Source organism: Scyliorhinus torazame, chromosome 31, assembly GCF_047496885.1.
Source record: "Scyliorhinus torazame isolate Kashiwa2021f chromosome 31, sScyTor2.1, whole genome shotgun sequence".
Taxonomy (NCBI): domain Eukaryota; kingdom Metazoa; phylum Chordata; class Chondrichthyes; order Carcharhiniformes; family Scyliorhinidae; genus Scyliorhinus; species Scyliorhinus torazame.
This window is the reverse complement of record NC_092737.1, coordinates 17,644,262-17,666,240: the sequence shown is the minus strand read 5'-3', so window position 1 is coordinate 17,666,240 and position 21,979 is coordinate 17,644,262. Positions and strand designations below refer to the sequence as shown.

At 48.8% G+C, this 21,979-nt stretch overlaps 1 protein-coding gene across 1 annotated transcript in view; it reads left to right on the top strand.

Moving 5' to 3' along the window:
* LOC140404727 (polyunsaturated fatty acid 5-lipoxygenase-like) overlaps positions 1-21,979 on the top strand; it is an 88,554-nt gene that overhangs the window by 18,137 nt on the left and 48,438 nt on the right. The window contains exons 4-7 of the mRNA XM_072493407.1: positions 4,035-4,157; positions 5,682-5,788; positions 10,574-10,743; positions 14,353-14,496. Coding sequence (XP_072349508.1) covers positions 4,035-4,157; positions 5,682-5,788; positions 10,574-10,743; positions 14,353-14,496 — 544 coding nt within the window. The remainder of the gene's footprint in view (positions 1-4,034; positions 4,158-5,681; positions 5,789-10,573; positions 10,744-14,352; positions 14,497-21,979) is intronic.

The following is a 21,979-nucleotide window of genomic DNA, read 5'->3' as shown; positions in this document are numbered from 1 at the left end:
GTACACAGCAGCGACCGGATGGAGTGGAGGGCATCCGGGAGGACTTCCTGCCAGCGGGAGACTGGGAGATTCCTGGACCGTAGGGCCAGTAGGACGGTCTTCCGGACCGTTCCGTTCTCCCTCTCTACCTGACCATTCCCCCGAGGGTTGTAACTGGTCGTCCTGCTCGAGGCGATGCCCTTGCTGAGCAGGAATTGACGCAGTTCGTCGCTCATAAAGGAGGACCCCCTATCATTGTGTATGTAAGTGGGGAACCCAAACAGTGTAAAGTTACTATGGAGGGCCTTGATGATGGTGGTTGCGGTCATGTCGGGGCAGGGGATGGCGAATGGGAACCGGGAGTACTCGTCAATCACGTTCAGGAAGTACGTGTTGCGGTCGGTGGAGGGGAGGGGGCCTTTGAAGCCCATGCTGAGGCGTTCAAAGGGACGGGAAGCCTTTATCAGGTGCACCCTCTCTGGTCGGTAGAAGTGCGGTTTGCACTCCGCGCAGATCTGGCAGTCCCTGGTGACTGTCCTGACCTCCTCGATGGAGTAGGGCAGGTTGCGGGTCTTGATAAAGTGGAAAAAGCGAGTGACCCCCGGGTGGCAGAGGTCCTCGTGGAGGGCCCGGAGGTGGTCCACTTGTGCGGTGGCACATGTGCCGCGGGACAGGGCATCAGGAGGCCCATTTAGCTTCCCTGGACGATACAAGATCTCATAGTTGTAGGTGGAGAGTTTGATCCTCCACCGCAAGATCTTGTCATTTTTAATCTTGCCCCGCTGTGCATTATCGAACATGAAAGCAACCGACCGTTGGTCAGTGAGGAGAGTGAATCTCCTGCCGGCCAGGTAATGCCTCCAATGTCGCACAGCTTCTACTATGGCCTGGGCCTCTGTGGTAGTACCAGGTATTGCGGTACCTAAGAGGCTGATGACCATTGGTTAGACCCAGGAGTTTACCATTAGCTGTTGTTACGTAGCTCCGCCTTGATGGGCGGGGTATAAGAACCGGTGCCGTCCCAGCAGCCCTCACTTTCTGTACCGAAGCTGCTGGGGAATAGTTCTAGTGGATTAAAGCCTTCAGTTATGAAATCACTTCGTCTTGAGTGTAATTGATCGCGCATCAGCCTCCTTTTTGACTGAGGACTGGCGGATTTCGGAAGCATGGAGGGTACGTGAGAAGAAGGTCACGGGTCTGCCCGCTTGGTTGAGGGTGGCCACCAGAGCTACGTCGGACGTGTCGCTCTCGACCTGGAAGGGGAGGGACTCGTCGATGGCGTGCATCGTGGCTGTTGCAATGTCTGCTTTGATGCGGCTGAAGGCCTGGCGGGCCTCTATCGACAGGGGAAAAGCTGTGGATTGGATTAGGGGACGGGCCTTGTTCGCATAGTTGGGGACCCACTGGGCATAGTAAGAGAAAAACCCTAGGCAGCGCTTCAGGGCCTTGGAGCAGTGGGGGAGGGGGAACTCCATAAGGGGGCGCATGCGTTCAGGGTTGGGGCCTTTCACTCCATTTCGCACTACGTAGCCGAGGATGGCTAGGCGGTCGGTGCTAAACACGCATTTATCCTTGTTGTTAACCTTTATGTAAGGTTAAGGATCTTTGTGGTCTGGAAGAATTTTCGGAGGTTGGTGTCGTGGTCCTGCTGGTCGTGGCCGCAGATGGTGACATTATCGAGATACGGGAATGTTGCCCGTAAACTGTACCGGTCAACCATTCGGTCCATCTCGCGCTGGAAGACCGAGACCCCGTTGGTGACACCGAAGGGAACACTTAAGAAGTGTTAGAGCCGCCCGTCTGCCTCGAAGGCAGTGTATTTGCGGTCACTAGTGCGGATGGGGAGCTGGTGGTAGGCGGACTTAAGATCCACCGCGGAGAAGACCTTGTAATGCACGATCCTGTTTACTAAGTCGGATATGCGGGGGAGAGGGTACGCGTCCAGCTGTGTAAATCTGTTGATGGTCTGACTGTAGTCAATGACCATCCTATGCTTTTCCCCCGTCTTTACCACCACAACTTGAGCCCCCCAGGGACTGTTGCTGGCTTCAATGACGCCTTCCCTAAGTAGCCTTTGGACCTCTGACCTAATAAAGATCCGATCCTGGGCACTGTAGCGTCTGCTCCTGGTGGCGACGGGTTTGCAATCCGGGGTGAGGCTCACAAACAGGGAAAGCGGATCCTTGAGGGTCGCGAGGCCACAGACAGTGAGGCGGGGGGGGCGGTATAGGGCCGCCGAATTTGAAAGTTAGACTTTGGAGATTACACTGGAAGTCTAAACCTAGGAGTGTGGCCGCGCAGAGGTGGGGAAGGACATAGAGCCGGTAATTTTTAAACTCCCTTCCCTGGACTGTGAGGTTCGCTACACAAAACCCCTTTATCTCCACTGAGTGTGAACCAGAGCAGCTGCAGCTTTTCCCCAACACCAGGAGTGCATGGTAGAATTCTTCCAGCGATTCCCCAGGGCTTTTTCGCCTTGTTGCTAGCAGATGTCGGGCGTAGACCTGGTTTACCAGGCGAATATAATGTCCTTTTAGCAGTTCCATTGCTGCATCGAAGACTTCCGCTTCCTCGATGAGGGTGTAAATTTCCGGACTCACCCTCGAGTGCAGGACTTGCATTTTCTGTTCTCCCGTGGGTGTGTTTTCGGCCGTCCCGAGATATCCTTTAAAACACGCCAGCCAGTGCTTGAAGATTGCCGCTGAGTTCGCCGCGTGGGGGCTCCGTTGCAGACACTCCGGCTTGATTCGGAGCTCCACCCTTTTAAATCTAGCTTATTAAATTGATGCACGATCAATGACCACTAAAGCGAGGTTGTAGTCCAACTGAAGGCTTTAATAAGCTAGATGTTTCCCCCAGCAGCTCAGGTACAGAATGAGGGCTGCTGGGGTGGCACGGGCTCTTATACCCCACCTACCAGGGCGGAGCTACCATACAGTTTGACCAATGGGAAACATATATCTACCAATGGTGTTCCAGCATTAGCAGGTACCGTAATACCTCTACAGAGACTACCACAAGGTGCAAAGGAGGCGCCGTATGAGGCCTCGTGTGTACCGGCAGCGTCTGTCATTCGAGGACCTGCTGGACCAGGCATGCCATCGAATCCTGGAATCCCGCTACCATCTCGACCAGGGTATGCACGCCCGCAGCTACGGAGCACAGGAAGTTTACCATCGCCATCTGGGACTGTGCCACATCACACTGCGACTGTGCCACCACCCTGAGGGTCTGTGCCACATCAGCCAGTGACTGGGCCATTTCCTCTGGGACTGGGCCACCTCCTTCTTCGTCTGTGCCACGACGACCAGCGCCTGGGCGATGCCGCCAACGTTCTCAGCTCTGGCCCACTGTGAATGGACCACGCTCAGGCATGCCGCTGCAATGCACAGATGGTTCTGGCACAGGGCAGCCCTGTCCTGGGTCTCAGCCACCATCTGCGCAGATTGCCCCAGGTCTTCTGGGCAGGTGTAAGGTTAAGGGTGTGTGGGACAGGGGTTGCTGCCAGGGGCACAGTGCTGACTACTCATCCTGGTCGCATTAAGAAGATCGTGTAGTTTTTTCCTCACAATGCTGGCCCGTCCAGATGTTGCCCACGGCGTCACGGCCTCTGCCTCCTGCGCCCAGCCACGATGAACGGCAGCTTCCTTCCTGGACTGGGTACAGGGTCGCCTGCCTCTCCTCCACGGTGCCCAGGAGGATCACAAGCTTGGCATCCGTGAATCTCGGGGCCGCTCTCCTCGCTGCCATCTTGTTGGCTGGGATGATGCGTGTGGGGAGTGTAATGTGTATGTGCGTCAGCAGCTTGTCAGCCTCCCGAGTGTCAATCACGGCGAATCCGGCACCGTTTCTCATTGGAATCAATTGCATTCCACGTGGCGCCGGTGCTAGCCCCTCAATCGGTCCAGATGTGGCGCCAGTTTTACTGTCGTAAAAGTCCACAAATCCTGCCCTGGCATCAACACTGAGTCTCAGGAGCGGAGAATTCAGCAATTGATTTTCACGCAGATTTGTCTCTGCCCAATGGTTTTATGTTGTCTCGTTTTGTGTTCCAGGTGGAAGAATGAGTTGCCAAACTTGCCAAAAGGCATTGATGCTCAATCTGTGGATGACCTCCCCATGGATTTGAAATTCAGTTGTGTGAAAGAATTAGATTTTTATGTATCCGGGAGTGAGAGGTAGGTGTTACCATTGCTGGATGTAAGACACCATGGAAACCATGTAGAGTCAGAGATGTTTACAGCAAGGGAACAGGCCCTTCGGCCCAGCTGGTTCATGCCGTCCAGTTTCTATCACTAAGCTTGTCCCACTTGCCCGCATTTGGCCCGTATCCCTCTGTACCCACCCTGCCCGTGTTACTGTCTAACTGCTTTTTAAAGGACAAAATTGTACCCGCCTCTGCCTCTGGCAGCTCGTTCCAGATGCTCACCACCCCGTGTGGAGAAATTTCCCCTCTGATCTCTTTTGTATCTCTCTCCTCTCACCTTAAACCTGTGCCCTCTAGTTCTAGACTCCTCTACCTTTGGGAAAAAATGTCGACTATCTACCTTATCTATGCTCCTCATTATTTTATAGACCTCGACCTATATAGGTCTAGTGTTGCAAATGTAGCACTGGAACTAACGCTGATCGAGGTGTTGTTCTGTGTAGTCACTGGGAACGGTTCCGTTACTGGTGTCAATATCCCTAAATTCTCGGTCAGTCAGGGTCTGAGACTGATACCTTTGTACAGTCATAGGGTGGAATATTTTCCAGAGTGCCATTTTCAGCGAGATAACTGGCGTGTAGCTCTCCAGCTGCCCAGCCGAGTTTTCTCTCCAGAATCTCTTTGAATCTGGGAGTGTGGGTTCCACCATTACACTGGCGGGGCCCGGTAGAGCTGACAACGCCAGCTCCGCCGAGATCAGGGCGCCATCTTTAACGGTTGCCACAATCTGCATTAAAAATAAATTACCTCCCATTCCGCCACGGACACGGGGCAACACCACCACCCCCCCCATCCCAAGCACGAGGGCAACTCCAGATCAGACCCAAGGAAGAGCCTCCATCAGAAGAAACAGATTAACATAGAATTATAGAAATGTAAATACAGAAGGCGGCTCTTCAGCCCTTTTATCCTCTGCTGTCCCTTTGAAAGAGGAGTCATTCAACAACCCAGTCTCACCCTTGGCCCAATTTCCTTTTGAAATTATTTATGGAATCAGCTTCTGCTGCATTCTCCGACGGAACATTCTGGAATCCGACGGCCCCCTGAGTGAAAGGAATTCTCTTCATCTGTCCTTTAAATCATATCAATGATTTTAAATCTGTGTCCCTCGGGTTAATAATAACAATCTTCATTAGTGTCACAAGTAGGCTTACATTAACACCGCAATGAAGTTACGGTGAAAATCCCCTCGTCGCCACATTCCGGCGTCTGTCCGGGTACACGGGGAGAATTCAGAATGTCCAAATTACCTAACTAGCACATCTTTCGGGACTTATGGGAGGAAACCCACGCAGACACGGGGAGGACGTGCAGACTCCGCACAGACAGTGACCCAAGCCGGGAATCGAACCTGGGACCCTGGCGCTGTGAGGCAATAGTTCTAACCACTGTGCTACCGAGCCACCCCACCCACTTTATCCCAACCTCTCATCACCTTGAAAACCTCAAATTCGTCGCCTCTTAAGCTTCACCTGCTCTGTGTTTATTTCTTTAGTTTAACAGAACTGACCCTGAAAGAGTTGGAGTACAAGTTTGAACACACCTGGAACAAAATTGAGGATTTTGATCACATATTTTGGAATGTGAAGAATCCCACTGCAGGTAATGGAGATTGGTAACAATTAGAAGAGAGGAGATTGAGATTGTAATCCAAGGCAGAGCCATTAAAATATCAACAATACCATATTGATCACACCAGAGAGACCAACTCGAAAGCAAGAAATTGTCATTAACAACCTCATGAGCCCCTCAAGGTACTTTGCAGCCATGGAAGTATTGAAGTGAAGTCACAGTTGGAATGTAGAAAATGTAGCAGTCAACTTGTGCACAGGAAGATCCCACAAATAGCGCCGTGCGGCCGACCCGATTTCTCTGGTTTCCTGCCAGGTGTTTGATGGGATTCCGAGCCCCAATGCTTTGACAGCAAACCTAGAGTTACACCTGGTGCAGGTCACGGGTGTGGTTGTCCTCAGGGTATCTCTTCGTGTGGCGGTCCTTACAGGTGATACCCTGGACACTTAGACATTGTGGGAAGTTGAGGGTTAACAGTCAAATTTCTTATTATCTCGAGCACCAGGTTCTCCAAGATATGGGAGACTATGGATGCGATTCTCTGTCCAGTTATGGCGGAATCGCGAATCTCGATCAGGCGTCAGTCGCAAATCGAGGTTGACGCCCAACGGAACATTATGCTCCGGCGCCTTGATAACAGGCGTGAAAGCTGTCCACATCACGCGCTGACATGGACATGCAAAATGTACAGTAGCATGCATTAACGTCAATTAACAGGCCCGACCTGCAGTGTCCGGCCTCCCATGTTGCTCCGCCTCCATCAGGCGGAAGTGACAATGACGTGGTTCACTTGTGGTATTTAAAATTGGAAACAGGTACCGTGGCTGATAAGGGAGTGAGAGAAGGTAAAGTAACGTCCCCAGAAGCAACGATGGGCTGACAGCTGACTGCCTCTCACTAATACGTCCATTTGCTTCCAAATGGGAGTAGATCCTGTCTCGAAGAATTCTCTCCAGTAATTTCCCTACCACTGAAGTAAGGCTCACCGGCCTGTAGTTCCCTGGATTATCCTTGCTACCCTTCTGAAACAAAGGAACAACATTGGCTACTATTCTCCAGTCCTCCGGGACATCCCCTGAAGACAGTGAGGATCCAAAGATTTCTGTCAAGGCCTCAGCAATTTCCTCTCTAGCCTCCTTCAGTATTCTGGGGTAGATACCATCAGGCCCTGGGGACTTATCTACATTAATATTTTTCAAGACGCCCCACACCTCATCTTTTTGGATGTCAATGTGACCCAGGCTATCTACACGCCCTTCTCCAGATTCAACATCTACCAATTCCTTCTCTTTGGTGAATACTGATGCAAAGTATTCATTTAGTACTAGCCCATTTCCTCTGGCTCCACACACAGACTCCCTTGCCTATCCTTCAGTGGGCCAACCCTTTCCCTGGCCATCTTGCTTTTTAATGTACGTGTAAAAAGCCATGGGATTTTCCTTAACCCTGTTTGCCAATGACTTTTCGTGACCCCTTCTAGCCCTCCTGACTCCTTGCTTAAGTTCCTTCCTACTTTCCTTCTATTCCACACAGGCTTCGTCTGTTCCCAGCCTTCTAGCCCTGACAAATGTCTCCTTTTTCTTTTTGACGAGGCCTACAATATCTCTCGTTATCCAAAATTCCCGAAATTTGCCGTATTTATCCTTCATCCTCACAGGAACATGCCGGTCCTGAATTCCTTTCAAACAACATCCATACATTCTTAACCCTTTAAAATTGGCACAGGTTAACAAAGAGATTGAGAGTATGCTTCAAAATGACATAATTGAAGTGGGTTACAGCAAATGGAGCAAATGGAGTGATGGTACCTAAACCAGATGGTATCCAGCGGTTGTGTGTGGACTATAGAAAGGTTAATGAAGTTACAAGAACGGACTCTTGTCCTATCCCACGTTTGGAGGAATGCATTGAGAAAGTGGGACAGTCAGCTTTTATTTCCAAACTGGATTTACTTAAAGGTTACCTTTATCCGAAAGGGCAAAGGAGATTTCGGCTTTTGGGACTCCAGATGGTATGTACCAATTCAAAGTTATGCCATTTGGCATGAAAAACGCCCCAGCCACATTTCAACGGTTAACTAACAAGGTTGTTTCAGGATTACCCAGTTGTGCAGTATACATCGCCGATCTGGTAATTTTCAACCAGACATTGAAAGAACATTCAAAACATCTGCTGGAGTTATTCGATCGACTTCAGGAGGCGGGTTTGGTGATAAACCTAGCCAAAAGTGAATTTGGTAAAGCCCAAGTCACTTTCCTTGAGGAGTTTACAATTCCCTCGAGTCAAAGGGAAATAATGCGATTTCTTGGCATGAGTGGATTGATCGAACATTTGTGCAAAAGTTTTGTAGCGTGCTTGCTCCATTGATGGACTTACTGAAGCAATGTAAAAAGTTTCAGTGGACAGCGGACTTTCAACATGCATTTGACTGCCTGGAAGCCGTGATAACCAATGCTCCTGTGTTGGAGAATTACAAGGGACTCTGATCAGATTGAACTAAAGCATCTGACTTTAAAGAGAAATGCGATGCGTAGAGAAATGGATGGATCGTGCAGAGACCTTCTTGTTCAATGAGACTGTCAATCGAGAAGGATTCCAGTTGGAGGAAGAAGAACAAAAAAAAAATGGGCTATACTATTTTCCCTGTTTGCGAGTGTTGTTTTTGAAACAAAAAAGTATATTTACTGTGTGCATATCTTAAAGGACAGTGAAAAATGAAACCATCTTGAAGTTGATGGTTTATTTTTTTTTCTTGTGGGGAGGTGTCATGTGAGAGTACCTTTAAGAAATGGGTGTTTAAGAAATGTACCTTTTAGAAATGGGTGTTTATCAGTGATCTCAGAGTGTGGGTGGAGCTGGGCTGTCTGTCAGCTTTTTACTTTTGTTTTAGGCTGTTTGCTGCAGGGTGTGTTTTTGTTGGAGCTGAAACCAGACCAAGCAGGTATACTGCTGTTGTCTCTGCCATCAAAAGACTATCTCTTGATCATTTGGTGAATTCAGAATTATAAATGTTTTCAGTCGTGAATGTAAACCTGATGTGCTTCTGTTAAAAGGTGTTTCTTCTGTCTTCTGGACGTTGTTTGGGAAGTTATTAAGGATTACTTAGTGTTGTATTCTTTGGGGGGTGTATCTGAATTGATGGTTGCTAAGATGTTCACTGTATGTTTCAAAAACGTTAACTTGAGTTCATAGAATAAACATTGTTTTGCTTTGAAAATTACTTTTCCATTTCTGCTGTTCCACACCTGTAGAGTGGGCCGTGTGCTCCCCATACCACAATCTATTAAACGTCAGATGAGCTCCATGATACACTTTGGGGTTCTCTAAACCCTGGCCCATAACAGTCCCCTGTGTGTGGATGCCCTGGGCATCCATCCCGTTTGTTGGTGTCCTGTCCGTCTGTCCTCTATCGTGTGTGTCCGTCTCATTGGTGTAGGTCCCCTGTGTCGTGGTGTCCCACCTGTCTGTGCCCTGTGTCTCCGTCCCCTGTGTTGTGGCGTTGTGACTTGACTGGGATGGGGGGCTGTTGCTGCCCTCCCCATCGCTGGATGAGTCCCTACGGCATTGCCGCCCTTGCACTGGATGGGGGCAGGTTACGCCTGATGGCCCGGGTCGATCCCTGCCTTGTGGCCGCACTGGCACCGGCTGGGGGCGGGCTGCATCCATTGGGACGGGTCGATCGGCAGGTGGTCCTGTGGGACACAATACAGCATGCATGGTTAGACGCGCAGACGGGGCTGAGGGGGTGGTGGGAGGAGGTGGGGGAAGGGGGGGATGGAAGGGGGATGGAAGGGGGGGGAGAAGGGGGGGAAGGCAGGGGGGCTCTCACTTGGTGATGCGCCCCCGATCTCGGCATTGGCAACCTCCAGGTCCTCGGGTCCACCTCCAAATCCAGTGCCCTCTGTTCATGCTGGTTAGGGGTGCAATTCAGGTGGACCCCCTCTCGTCCTGGCACGCTCACGGTTGTTATGGGTGCGCTTGTCTAAAGATCAGCAGTGTTAGGTGGACATATACTTGCAGCCCAGCGGTTGGGTGTATGTTGACATAGGTTCATAGGCTGGCAATGCAGCCTGCATGGGCGGGTGCAGCCCTGTGTAGCTCCAGCTGCCGATATGGCCCCCGCACGTCCGGTCAGAGGACGCACATGCACACGGCGATGGCCTCCAGCAGTCGCGCCATGCTCCATGGCAGACTCAGCCTGGACCTGGACCAGTAAAATAGTGCCCCGCATCGGCCGATCGCGCACCCCGGACCGTCTGCTCACATTGTCCCCAGCCCCGAAAGAAGCCTCCCCCGCCCGCCAATCGGCCCTCCCCCGACTGTAGCGGCCCCGGACTGAGTCCGCAGCCGCCACGCGAGGATCCCGGATGGTGTGAGCACACGTGTCCCATGCTGTCGGGAATTCGGCAGGTTGGGGACGGGGCATTGCTCATCATGACTGGCTTATCGGTTTTGAAAACCAGTCATGATTCACGCCAGTGTGACATCACGTTGCAGGGGGTGCAGGGAGAGACGTCATAGGCGGACATTACGACAACAAACCCAGTAATTAGATGCCCAGAAAGGGTGTCAACCTGATTACATCACCGGCGGGGGTGAGGAAGATCTTAAACTGAGATCTCGCCATCCCAAATCCCGTTTTTGGCATAATTAACGGCCATCACGGGAATGAGACAACTAGATCGCAGCCTGAGTTTCTGCAGGTGGACAGGGATTGGTCATGTTCTGTTATGTATCTACCGGATTGGCTTTAAATGATGGTCAATGGGATCTTGGTATTTCTGGAATGTCAGTTTTCACTATTTTCTCTCTCAGTATTTCTAAAGGAACACTGGAAGGAAGACTGGGTTTTTGGATACCAGTTCCTGAACGGCTTCAATCCAGTCTTGATAGAGAAATGCAAGGAAATCCCAAAGAACTTTCCGGTGACAGATGCCATGGTTAAGGAATCTCTTGGGAGTTCCACACTGAAACAGGAAATTCAGGTACATTAATGGTTTAAAGGTTCACCTTGAGGATAAACTGGAAGAGGGACAAACCGTGTGAGATCTTGGCGAGATGGAAATCGGGATTTGTTTGCTTCGCTGTAGTTTCTGGGAGAATTCTGTATCCAATGACTGATGCTAGTGATGGGAAAAATGTATCTCAATCCGATGTTCGTCAGGATCAAGCGGTGTCAGGTTGGGAAGAGAAAACAATGCTGGGGACAATTATTCTTTCATAGTGACGTTTTTGATTAGGATTGCAGACCTTTGGGTACCTCACAACAAAGATATTTCCCAGTGAGGCAGAACAATTCCAGTAAGGGAATAAATCAACCACGGTTAACCAAAGAAGTTAATGATGGTATTAAACTGAAAGAAACAACATACAATGTGGCAAAGATTAGTGGTAAACCAGAGGACTGGGGAAGCTTTAAAAACCAACAAAAAATGACCAAAAATAATAAAGAGGAAGAAGATAAACAATGAGGGTAAACTAGCAATTAATAAAAAAATGGACAGTGAGAGCGTCTTTAAGTATAAAGAAAGGACCAGAGAGGCCAAAGTGAACAGTGGCCTCTGAGAGAATGAGACTGCGGATTAATATTGAGACTCAAGAAATGGCAGAGGAGTTAAATAAATATTTAGCATCAGTCTTCACAGTAGAAGACACTGGTAACATTCCAAAAATACTAACTAATCAAGGGGCAAAAAGAGGACAGGAAATTAATACAATAAATATCACTGGAGAAAAAGCACTAGGGAAACTAATGAGATTAAAGGCTAATAAATCCTCTGGATCTGATGGGTTGCAGCCTAGGTATTTAAAGGAAGTAACTATAGTGATAATGGATGCACTGATCGTAATCTTCCAAGACTCCTTAAATTCTGGAAAATTCCCAGAGGATTGTAAAACTACCAATGTAGCAAAGAGTGACAGTCATTCAGACTTGATACGTTAGCTCCCTCTTCTCACCACAGATGCCGTCAGACTTGCTGAGATTGTCCAGTATTTTCTGTTTTTGTTTCAGATTCCAGCACCCGCAGTAATTTGGTTTAATCTCCGAGCTTGAAATCTGTCAATGGGAAACTGTTTAGAACCTAGTCTAAAAGATGCAAAAGCAGAACATTTAGAAATACATAATATAATCAAGTAGTCAATATGGCTTCATTGAGGGGAAATTTGCCTGACAAATTGATTAGAATTTTTTGAGGTGGTAACAAGCAGGATAGATAAAGGGGAACCAATAGATATAATATACTTGGATTTGCAAAAAATATTTGGCAAGTACCGTTCAAAACCCTACTTAGTAAGGTGAGAGCCTATGTGTTGGGGTAGTATTTTTGCACCGATAGAGGGTTGGTTAATTGATAGAAGATGAGAGTTGGGATAAATGGGGCACTTTCAGAATGGCAACCTGTAACTAGTGGGGTGCCACAGGGACCGGCCTGGGCACAGATATTTATAATATATATTAATGACTTGTGTCATGTGAGAGTACCTTTAAGAAATGGGTGTTTATAAAATAGCTGTAGTGGATGTACCTTTGAGAAATGGGTGTTTTATCAGTGATGTCAGCGAGTGGGTGGAGCTGGGCTGGGTATCTGCTTTTACTTTCGCTTTGGGCTGTTTGCTACAGGGTGTGTTTAGTTTAGTTTTAGATTTGGAGAAGCTGCAGTCACAGCAAGATGTGTATGATCTCTGCAATCTAAAGAATGTACATTTGGTGATTTCAAAGTGATAACTGCTCTCAGTAGAGAAGTTAAACCTGATGTCTTTCTGTAAAAAGGGTTCTTTTTTGTCTTATGGATGTTGCAAGGAAAGATTAAGAGTTACTTATAGAGTACTGTGTTCACTGGGGGATTTATTGGTGTTGATAGTTGTTAAGATGTTTTCTGTGGGTTTATAACGTGTTAACTGGTTTCATAAATAAACATTGTTTTAATTTAAAAGTACTTTAATTCTCTGTTGCACTACACCTGTAAGGTAGGCCCGTGTGCTCCCCATACCACAATCTATTAAAAGATGTGGGTGAGGTGAACTCCATGATACACTTTGGGGTTCTCTCAACCCTGGCCCATAACACTTGGATGGGGAAGTGAACATACTGTTGCCAAGTTTGCAGATGACACAAAAAATAGGCGGGAAGGCAAGTGGCGAGGATGACACAGAGTCTACAGAGGGATATAGACATGTTAGGGGAGTGGGAAAAACTTGGCAAAGGTAAGAAAATGTGAAGTTATGCACTTTGGTGGGAAGATTAAAGGAGCTAAATATTATTTAAATGGAAAAATATTGCAGAACGTTGCAGCACAGAGGAATTTGGGGGTCCTCGAATTATAGAATCTTCACAGGGGTCCATTTGGCCCATTGGGTCTGCCCTGTGAAAAAATACTGCACCTAGGCCCACTCCCATGCCCCATAACCCCACTTAACCTTTGGACACTAAGGGGCAATTTAGCACAGTCAATCCACCTAACCTGCAGATCATTGGACTGTGGGAGGAAACCAGAGCACATAGAGGAAACTCACGCAGACAGGAGAGAGCATGCAAATTCCACACAGTCACCCAATGGCGGAATCAAACCCTGGTCACTGGCGCTATGAGGTAGCAGTGCTAACCATTGTGCTACCATGCTGCCCCTCAAGCATAAATCACGAAAAGCTAGAATACAAGTTCAGCAGGTAAGTGGAAAGGCAAATGAAATATTGGCCTTTATTTCAAAGGAAATGGAGGCATAAAAATAAGGAATCTTGCGAAAACTATTCAAGGCACTTGTTAAACCACATCTGGAATACTGTGAACATCTTTAGCTTCCATATCTCAGGCATTGGAGGCAGTCCAGAGAAGGTTCATGAGGTTGATCCTGAATATGGAGGGACTTTCTTCTGAGGAGAGGTTGAGTAGGTTGGGCCTGAACTCACTGTAGTTTAGAATGAAGAGATATTTTGTCTCTCAGAGGGTATTGAATGTGTGGAATTCTTTACCGCAGAGAGCTATCGAGGCTGGGTTGTGCAGTATGTTCAAGGCCGAGACAGGCAGAGTTTTAATCAGTGAGAGGATCGAGGGTTATGGGGACAAGGAGGGAAAGTGGGGTTGCGGATTATATTAGATCAGCCATGATCTCATTGAATGGCAGAGCAGACTCGATGGGCCGAACGGCCTACTTTTGCTACGATGTCTTCTCGTCGTCAGGACCTTGGATCCTCTTCGTTTTCCATTATCTGTTTTTGATGAGGCAAAAAACAGTCAAGAGCACTGAATTGTAACAGAATTGAAGGAACAGGATTCCACGAGGTCTTGTATTACTGGAGGAGGTTATAAAGATGGACATGGGGGCGAGGGCGTGGAGGGATTTGAAAACAAAATTCATAATTTCAAAAATGGGGATGTTTTTGTGTTGGGGCCAATGCGGGACACAAGACGGGATGGCAAAGGAGGCTTGGCACCAACTAGAATAAGGGGCAGCAAGTTTCGGATGAGTTCGAATGGAAGATGGGAGGCACTGTAACCCAGCCATTATTAATGATCTACATAGATACTGTATTCAGACAAGGCATCAATATTGAATTCTTTCTGTTGTTCCGCACTTTCTCTGTTTTTGTTTCAGAATGGGGATCTCTACCTGGTGAACTATCAGATATTTGATGGGATTCCTGCCAATGTAATTGAAGGTGTCCAGCAGTACATTGCTGCCCCCATCTGTCTGCTGCACTTTGACAAACAGAACCGCATGGTCCCCATTGCTATCCAGGTAGGAGATGATGGTCAACATTGATTCTTAATCCCTGGCCATGTTCCCTCCCAATGGGCAGGATTTTCAGGGGCCTTCCCACCAGAGGGATCTTCCAGTCCATTGAAGGCAACCCCTGTGGTGTGTTTTCCAATGGCGGGCGGGCGGATCCCACCGGCGGCCAATGATGAGGCATCTCCACCGCTGGAAAACCCACCGCCTACACTGTCCTACAGCGCAATTCAAATCACTGTAGATTTCAGCGGGATCCTGCCGACGGACAGGACCAGAAAATCCTACCCAAGGACCCTGAATTCAATAAGGATCTTGGGCAGAATATTAGGGGGTGCAGATAACCTTGCCCCCCCCCCCCGTGAAACAAAGCTATCAAGGAACAACCCTGTCCCACAGTCATTACATGCTGCAGGGTGGGCGAAATAGGTCCAAGGGAGGAGGTCCCGCACTCAGGAGCTGCCAGCTAATCGGATCAGTCAGCAGATCCACCAGTCGTGGCAGCAGGAAGAGCGCATGAATGGGCGTTGTCAGGTTGGCAAGGAGGAGGACAAAGAAGGTCCATGGATCCTGGAGACAGATTAGTCTGAGGTCTTGGGCAGGGAGAGTTTGGGCATGTTAGCCAGGTTAGTGCTGGTGGGTTAAATGCAGTGGGAATGTCAGAAGGACAGGGATGTTTTTCCTGAAGGAGGCCACTCCCTGAATCGCAAAGTGCTACCCCTGAAGATCGAAGCTTGCCTCTTCCTTCTCGCCCTTTGAAGAATTTCTTTTAAATCAGGCTTCCCACACCAACTGTTCCATGGCGTGGGTAGCGGGCTTTCCAGGTACATTAGCCCATTAACAAGCCTAATTGGCCCTTAATTGTCCATTTAAATATGGCAGGTGAGCTGATGATTTTGGACAACACCCCCCATTTTATCAGGTCAACTTGGTCTGGGCAGAAAGGCGCTGGGGTGGGTCAGTGTTATTTTGCGAGCCTCCCCTGCTGAAATTACACTGGCAGGTACAGGTAAAATGCAGCAGCTGGAAATAAAACATGCCCTGATACCAACACGCATCCTGAAGCTAATACAGACCTTAAATTAATACAAACCCTAAAACCGAGACAGACCCTTGTCATGTGAGTGTACCTTTAAGAAATGGGTGTGTATATAAATATCTGTAGTGGGTGTACCTTTAAGAATTGGGTGTTTATCAGTGATGCCAGAGAGTGGGTGGAGCTGGGCTGTCTGTCAGCTTTTTACTTTTGTTTTTGAGCAGGCTGCAGGGTGTGTTTTAGTTTAGTTTTCAGTGTTGGAGCTGAAGCCAGACAGAGCGGGTGTACTGTTGATCTCTCTGCCATGAAAAGACTATCTCTTGATCATTTGGTGAATTCAGAATTATAAATGTTTTCAGCAGTGACTTTAACCTGATGTGCTTCTGATAAAGGTTTTGTTTTTAAGTCGTATGGATGTTAAAAGGAAAGCTTAAAGGATGACTTAGTGTTGTATTCTTTGGGCGTTGTATTTGAATTGATGGTTGCTAAGATGTTCACTGTATGTTTTAAAAAGGTTAACTTGAGTTCATAGAATAAACATTGTTTTGCTTTAAAAAATACTTTTCCATTTCTGCTGTACCACACCTGTAGAGTGGGCCGTGTGCTCCCCATACCACAATCTAGTTGTGGGTCAGGTGAACTCCATGATACACTTTGGGGTTCTCTAAACCCTGGCCCATAACACCCTGAAACTCAAACTGAGCCTGGAACTAGACCGTTGCACCGTTGCAAAACTGTTCACGTTGAGGACAATTCCTGATTATAGGCGATGGGAGTTTGGGTACTGCGCCTGCATTGTGTGAATCTGTGGACAGACAGAGCCTTGCAGCAAGAATGATCTTCATTAACAGCCCCCTGAGGAGATCTCTGGGTGGAATTCTCTCATTTTGAGACTGCGTTCAGTGGCAGGTGTCTCAGGCGGTGCCTGTCCCAAAGAACAAAGAACAAAGAAATGTACAGCACAGGAACAGGCCCTTCGGCCCTCCAAGCCCGTGCCGACCATGCTGCCCATCTAAACTCAAATCTTCTACACTTCCTGGGTCCGTATCCCTCTATTCCCATCCTATTCATGTATTTGTCAAGATGCCCCTTAAATGTCACTATCGTCCCTGCTTCCACCACCTCCTCCGGCAGCGAGTTCCAGGGACCAACTACCCTCTGTGTAAAAAAACTTGCCTCGTACATCTCCTCTAAACCTTGCTCCTCGCACCTTAAACCTATGCCCCCTAGTAATTGACCCCTCTAACCTGGGGAAAAGCCTCTGACTATCCACTCTGTCTATGCCCCTCATAATTTTGTATACCTCTATCAGGTCTCCCCTCAACCTCCGTCGTTCCAGTGAGAACAAACCGAGTTTATTCAACCGCTCCTCATAGCTAATGCCCTCCATACCAGGCAACATTCTGGTAAATCTCTTCTGCACCCTCTCTAAAGCCTCCACATCCTTCTGGTAGTGTGGCGACCAGAATTGAACACTATACTCCAAGTGTGGCCTAACTAAGGTTCTATACAGCTGCAACATGACTTGCCAATTCTTATACTCAATGCCCCGGCCAATGAAGACAAGCATGCCGTATGCCTTCTTGACTACCTTCTCCACCTGTGTTGCCCCTTTCAGTGACCTGTGGACCTGTACTCCTAGATCTCTCTGACTTTCAATACTCTTGAGGGTTCAACCATTCACTGTATATTCCCTACCTGCATTAGACCTTCCAAAATGCATTACCTCACATTTGTCCGGATTAAACTCCATCTGCCATCTCTCCGCCCAAGTCTCCAGACAATCTAAATCCTGCTGTATCCTCTGACAGGCCTCATCGCTATCCGCAATTCCACCAAACTTTGTGTCGTCTGCAAACTTACTAATCAGACCAGTTACATTTTCCTCCAAATCATTTATATATACTACAAACAGCAAAGGTCCCAGTACTGATCCCTGTGGAACACCACTGGTCACAGCCCTCCAATTAGAAAAGCATCCTTCCATTGCTACTCTCTGCCTTCTATGACCTAGCCAGTTCTGTATCTACCTGATCCCGTGTGACTTCACCTTTTGTACTAGTCTACCATGAGGGACCTTGTCAAAGGCCTTACTGAAGTCCATATAGACAACATCCACTGCCCTACCTGCATCAATCATCTTTGTGACCTCCTCGAAAACTCTATCAAGTTAGTGAGACACGACCTCCCCTTCACAAAACCGTGCTGCCTCTCACTAATACGTCCATTTGCTTCCAAATGGGAGTAGTTCCTGTCTCGAAGAATTCTCTCCAGTAATTTTGCTACCACTGAAGTAAGGCTCACCGGCCTGTAGTTCCCTGGATTATCCTTGCTACCCTTCTTAAACAGAGGAACAACATTGGCTATTCTCCAGTCCTCCGGGACATCACCTGAAGACAATGAGGATCCAAAGATTTCTGTCAAGGCCTCAGCAATTTCCTCTCCAGCCTCCTTCAGTATTCTGGGGTAGATCCCATCAGGCCCTGGGGACTTATCTACCTTAATATTTTTTAAGACGCCCAACACCTCGTCTTTTTGGATCTCAATGTGACCCAGGCTATCTACACACCCTTCTCCAGACTCAACATCTACCAATTCCTTCTCTTTGGTGAATACTGATGCAAAGTATTCATTTAGTACCTCGCCCATTTCCTCTGGTTCCACACATAGATTCCCTTGCCTAACCTTCAGTGGGCCAACCCTTTCCCTGGCTACCCTCTTGCTTTTTATGTATGTGTAAAAAGCCTTGGGATTTTCCTTTACCCTATTTGCCAATGACTTTTCGTGACCCCTTCTAGCCCTCCTGACTCCATGCTTAAGTTCCTTCCTACTTTCCTTATATTCCACACAGGCTTTGTCTGTTCCCAGCCTTTTAGCTCTGACAAATGCCTCCTTTTTCTTTTTGACGAGGCCTACGATATCTCTCGTTATCCAAGGTTCCCGAAAATTGCCGTATTTATCCTTCTTCCTCGCAGGAACATGCCGGTCCTGAATTCCTTTCAACTGACACTTGAAAGCCTCCCACATGTCAGATGTTGATTTGCCCTCAAGCATCCGCCCCCAATCTAGGTTCTTCAGTTCCCACCTAATATTGTTATAATTAGCCTTCCCCCAATTTAGCACATTCACCCTAGGACCACTCTTATCCTTGTCCACCAGCACTTTAAAACTTACTGAATTGTGGTCACTGTTCCCGAAATGCTCCCCAACTGAAACTTCTACCACCTGGCTGGGCTCATTCCCCAATACCAGGTCCAGTATCGCCCCTTCCCTATTTGGACTGTCTACATATTGTTTTAAGAAACCCTCCTGGATGCTCCTTACAAACTCTGCCCCGTCTAAGCCCCTGGCACTAAGTGAGTCCCAGTCAATATTGGGGAAGTTGAAGTCTCCCATCACCACAACCCTGTTGTTTTTACTCTTTTCCAAAATCTGTCTACCTATCTGCTCCTCTATCTCCCGCTGGCTGTTGGGAGGCCTGTAGTAAACCCCCAACATTGTGACTGCACCCTTCTTATTCCTGATCTCTACCCATATAGCCTCACTGCCCTCTGAGGTGTCCTCTCGCAGTACAGCTGTGATATTCTCCCGAACAAGTAGCGCAACTCCGCCTCCCCTTTTACATCCCCCCTCTATCCCGCCTGAAACATCTAAATCCTGGAACGTTTAGCTGCCAATCCTGCCCTTCCCTCAACCAGGTCTCTGTAATGGCAACAACATCATAGTTCCAAGTACTAATCCAAGCTCTAAGTTCATCTGCCTTACCCGTAATACTTCTTGCATTAAAACATATGCACTTCAGGCCACCAGACCCGCTGTGTTCAGCAACTTCTCCCTGTCTGCTCTGCCTCAGAGCCACACTGTCCCTATTCCCTAGTTCTCCCTCAATGCTCTCACCTTCTGACATATTGCTCCCGTGCCCACCCCCCTGCCATACTAGTTTAAACCCTCCCGTGTGACACTAGCAAACCTCGCGGCCAGGATATTTATGCCTCTCCAGTTTAGATGCAACCCGTCCTTCTTATATAGGTCACACCTGCCCCGGAAGAGCTCCCAGTGGTCCAGATAACGGAAACCCTCCCTCCTACACCAGCTGTTTAGCCACGTGTTTAGCTGCTCTATCTTCCTATTTCTAGCCTCACTGGCACGTGGCACAGGGAGTAATCCCGAGATTACAACCCTAGAGATCCTGTCTTTTAACTTTCTGCCCAGCTCCCTGAACTCCTGCTGCAGGACCTCATGCCCCTTCCTGCCTATGTCGTTGGTACCAATATGTACAGCGACCTCTGCCTGTTTGCCCTCCCCCTTCAGGATGCCCTCTACCCGTTCGGAGACATCCTGGACCCTGGCACCAGGGAGGCAACATACCATCCTGGAGTCTCTTTCACGTCCACAGAAGCGCCTATCTGTGCCCCTGACTATAGAGTCCCCTATTACTATTGTTCTTCTGCGCTTTGACCCTCCCTTCTGAACATCAGAGCCAGCCGTGGTGCCACTGCTCTGGCTGCTGCTGTTTTCCCCTGATCGGCTATCCCCCCCGACAGTATCCAAAGGGGTATACCTGTTCGAGAGGGGGACAACCACAGGGGCTTCCTGCACTGACTGCCTGCCCTTTCTGGTGGTCACCCATTTCTCTGCCTGCACCTTGGGTGTGACCACATTTATATAACTGCGATCTGTGACGCTTTCCGCCACCTGCCCACTATGTCCCACCAACCAGAATAGAATCCGGCACTAGATTCTCACTGGGAACCTCATTAACTGTACACAAGTGAGCTCCGCTCATACTCACCTGGCGTTCTGGCAGCTGATTCGTCCACCCGCTGTCAGCTGATGGATTCAAAGGTCTCGCCGCCATATTTAAACACCAGCCTAGCACAGTCATATCACGCTCTCCAGCCCACCTGTCTTCACCAGATCATGCAGGACGTCAGCAGCCCAGAGGCTAGCAGCCTCAAGAAGTTTTTTTCCTTGATTCCAACACCTTCCTCCCCTGCCCAAGACCGTCACCTGCGAGGCACCAATGCCCCATTTGGATCTCTCCCCATCACAACTGGAGCTTTTGTGCATCCCCTCCCAGTAAACGATGCGGTACCCCTCTGACGCCCATGTTTGTGAGCTTCTCAAGCAGCATTGCCGGGACCAGCTTCCCTCCCCTCGGTCTTCCCTCTGCCTTCCATTGTTCGTCATTCTCATCCATCTCTTTTCCCTTCTGAGTGCCATCGTGATCTCGCGCCCATTCCCCCCCCTCCCCCATTGCAAAGTCTTCCTTCCACATTTCACCCTTTGTCTTTGTTAGGCCACGACCCCTCACCCTGGCCTCACCTCGCTGTCCAACCCTGGTCAAGCTACGGGCCTTTGTGGCAGTGGCTGTTTGGGTCCCGCAGCACAGTGCTGTCCAGATAGTCACTGGTGTGTGGCACCCGAGTCGGGGAAGGGGGGTGCGAGAGAGGGAGGCCTCTGTAATCCCCAATGCCAGGCGCTATGTTGATCTGATTCCATGACACAGGAGGGTCCATGCGTCCAGCAGGATGGTGCTGGTCCATGAAGACCAGCTCGGAATGGAGATGGAGGGCAGGAACCGCTCTGCCCCAGCAGAGACATGGTAAACATGGTCGAAACATAGAATTTACAGTGCAGAAGGAGGCCATTCGGCCCATCGAGTCTGCGCCAGCCCTTGGAAAGAGCACCCTACCTAAGCCCACACCCTATCCCCGTAACCCAGTAACCCCACCCAGCCCAACCTTTTTGGACACTAAGGTCCATTTAGCATGGCCAATCCACCTCACCTGCACATCTTGTTGGAGGAAACCGGGCCACCTGGAGGAAACCCACGCAGAAAGTGCAAACGCCTCGGAAGAGGTTGTACTCACCCCAAAGTCTCTGGCTAACTGAGGACCACTTTGTGCACGCCACTATTTAGCAATTGGGTTCAATGCCAGTGTTATTTGGATTTTGTTTGTTTATTGTCACGTGTACCGAGGTACAGTGAAAAATATTTTTCTGCGAGCAGCTCATAAGATCATTAAGTGCATGAAAAGAAAAGGAAATAGAAGAAAATGCATAATAGGGCAACACAATGTAACTGCATAACACTGGCATCGGGTGAAGCATACAGGGTGTAGTGTTAATGAGGTCAGTCCATAAGAGGGTTGTTTAGGAGTCTGGTAACAGCGGGGAAGAAGCTGTTTTTGAGTCTGTTCCCGTGGGGTTGAAAGGTCTGACGGGATGTTGGTGGACAGCTGTTTTAATGAGCATTCGTGAGATTAAAATTTGCGGCACCAGCCGGTGGGAAGAGTGACTCACCATTATCCCGCCATTGGGAGACATGCAACCCAGGATTTTGCCCTCGTCGGTTTCTGACTTTTTGCCTCTCGCCAGAATCTCTGCACCCTCCCACCCGACCCCAAACCCACCGTGGGTGAGTTGGAGAATTACGCCCACCTTTGTGAGTTG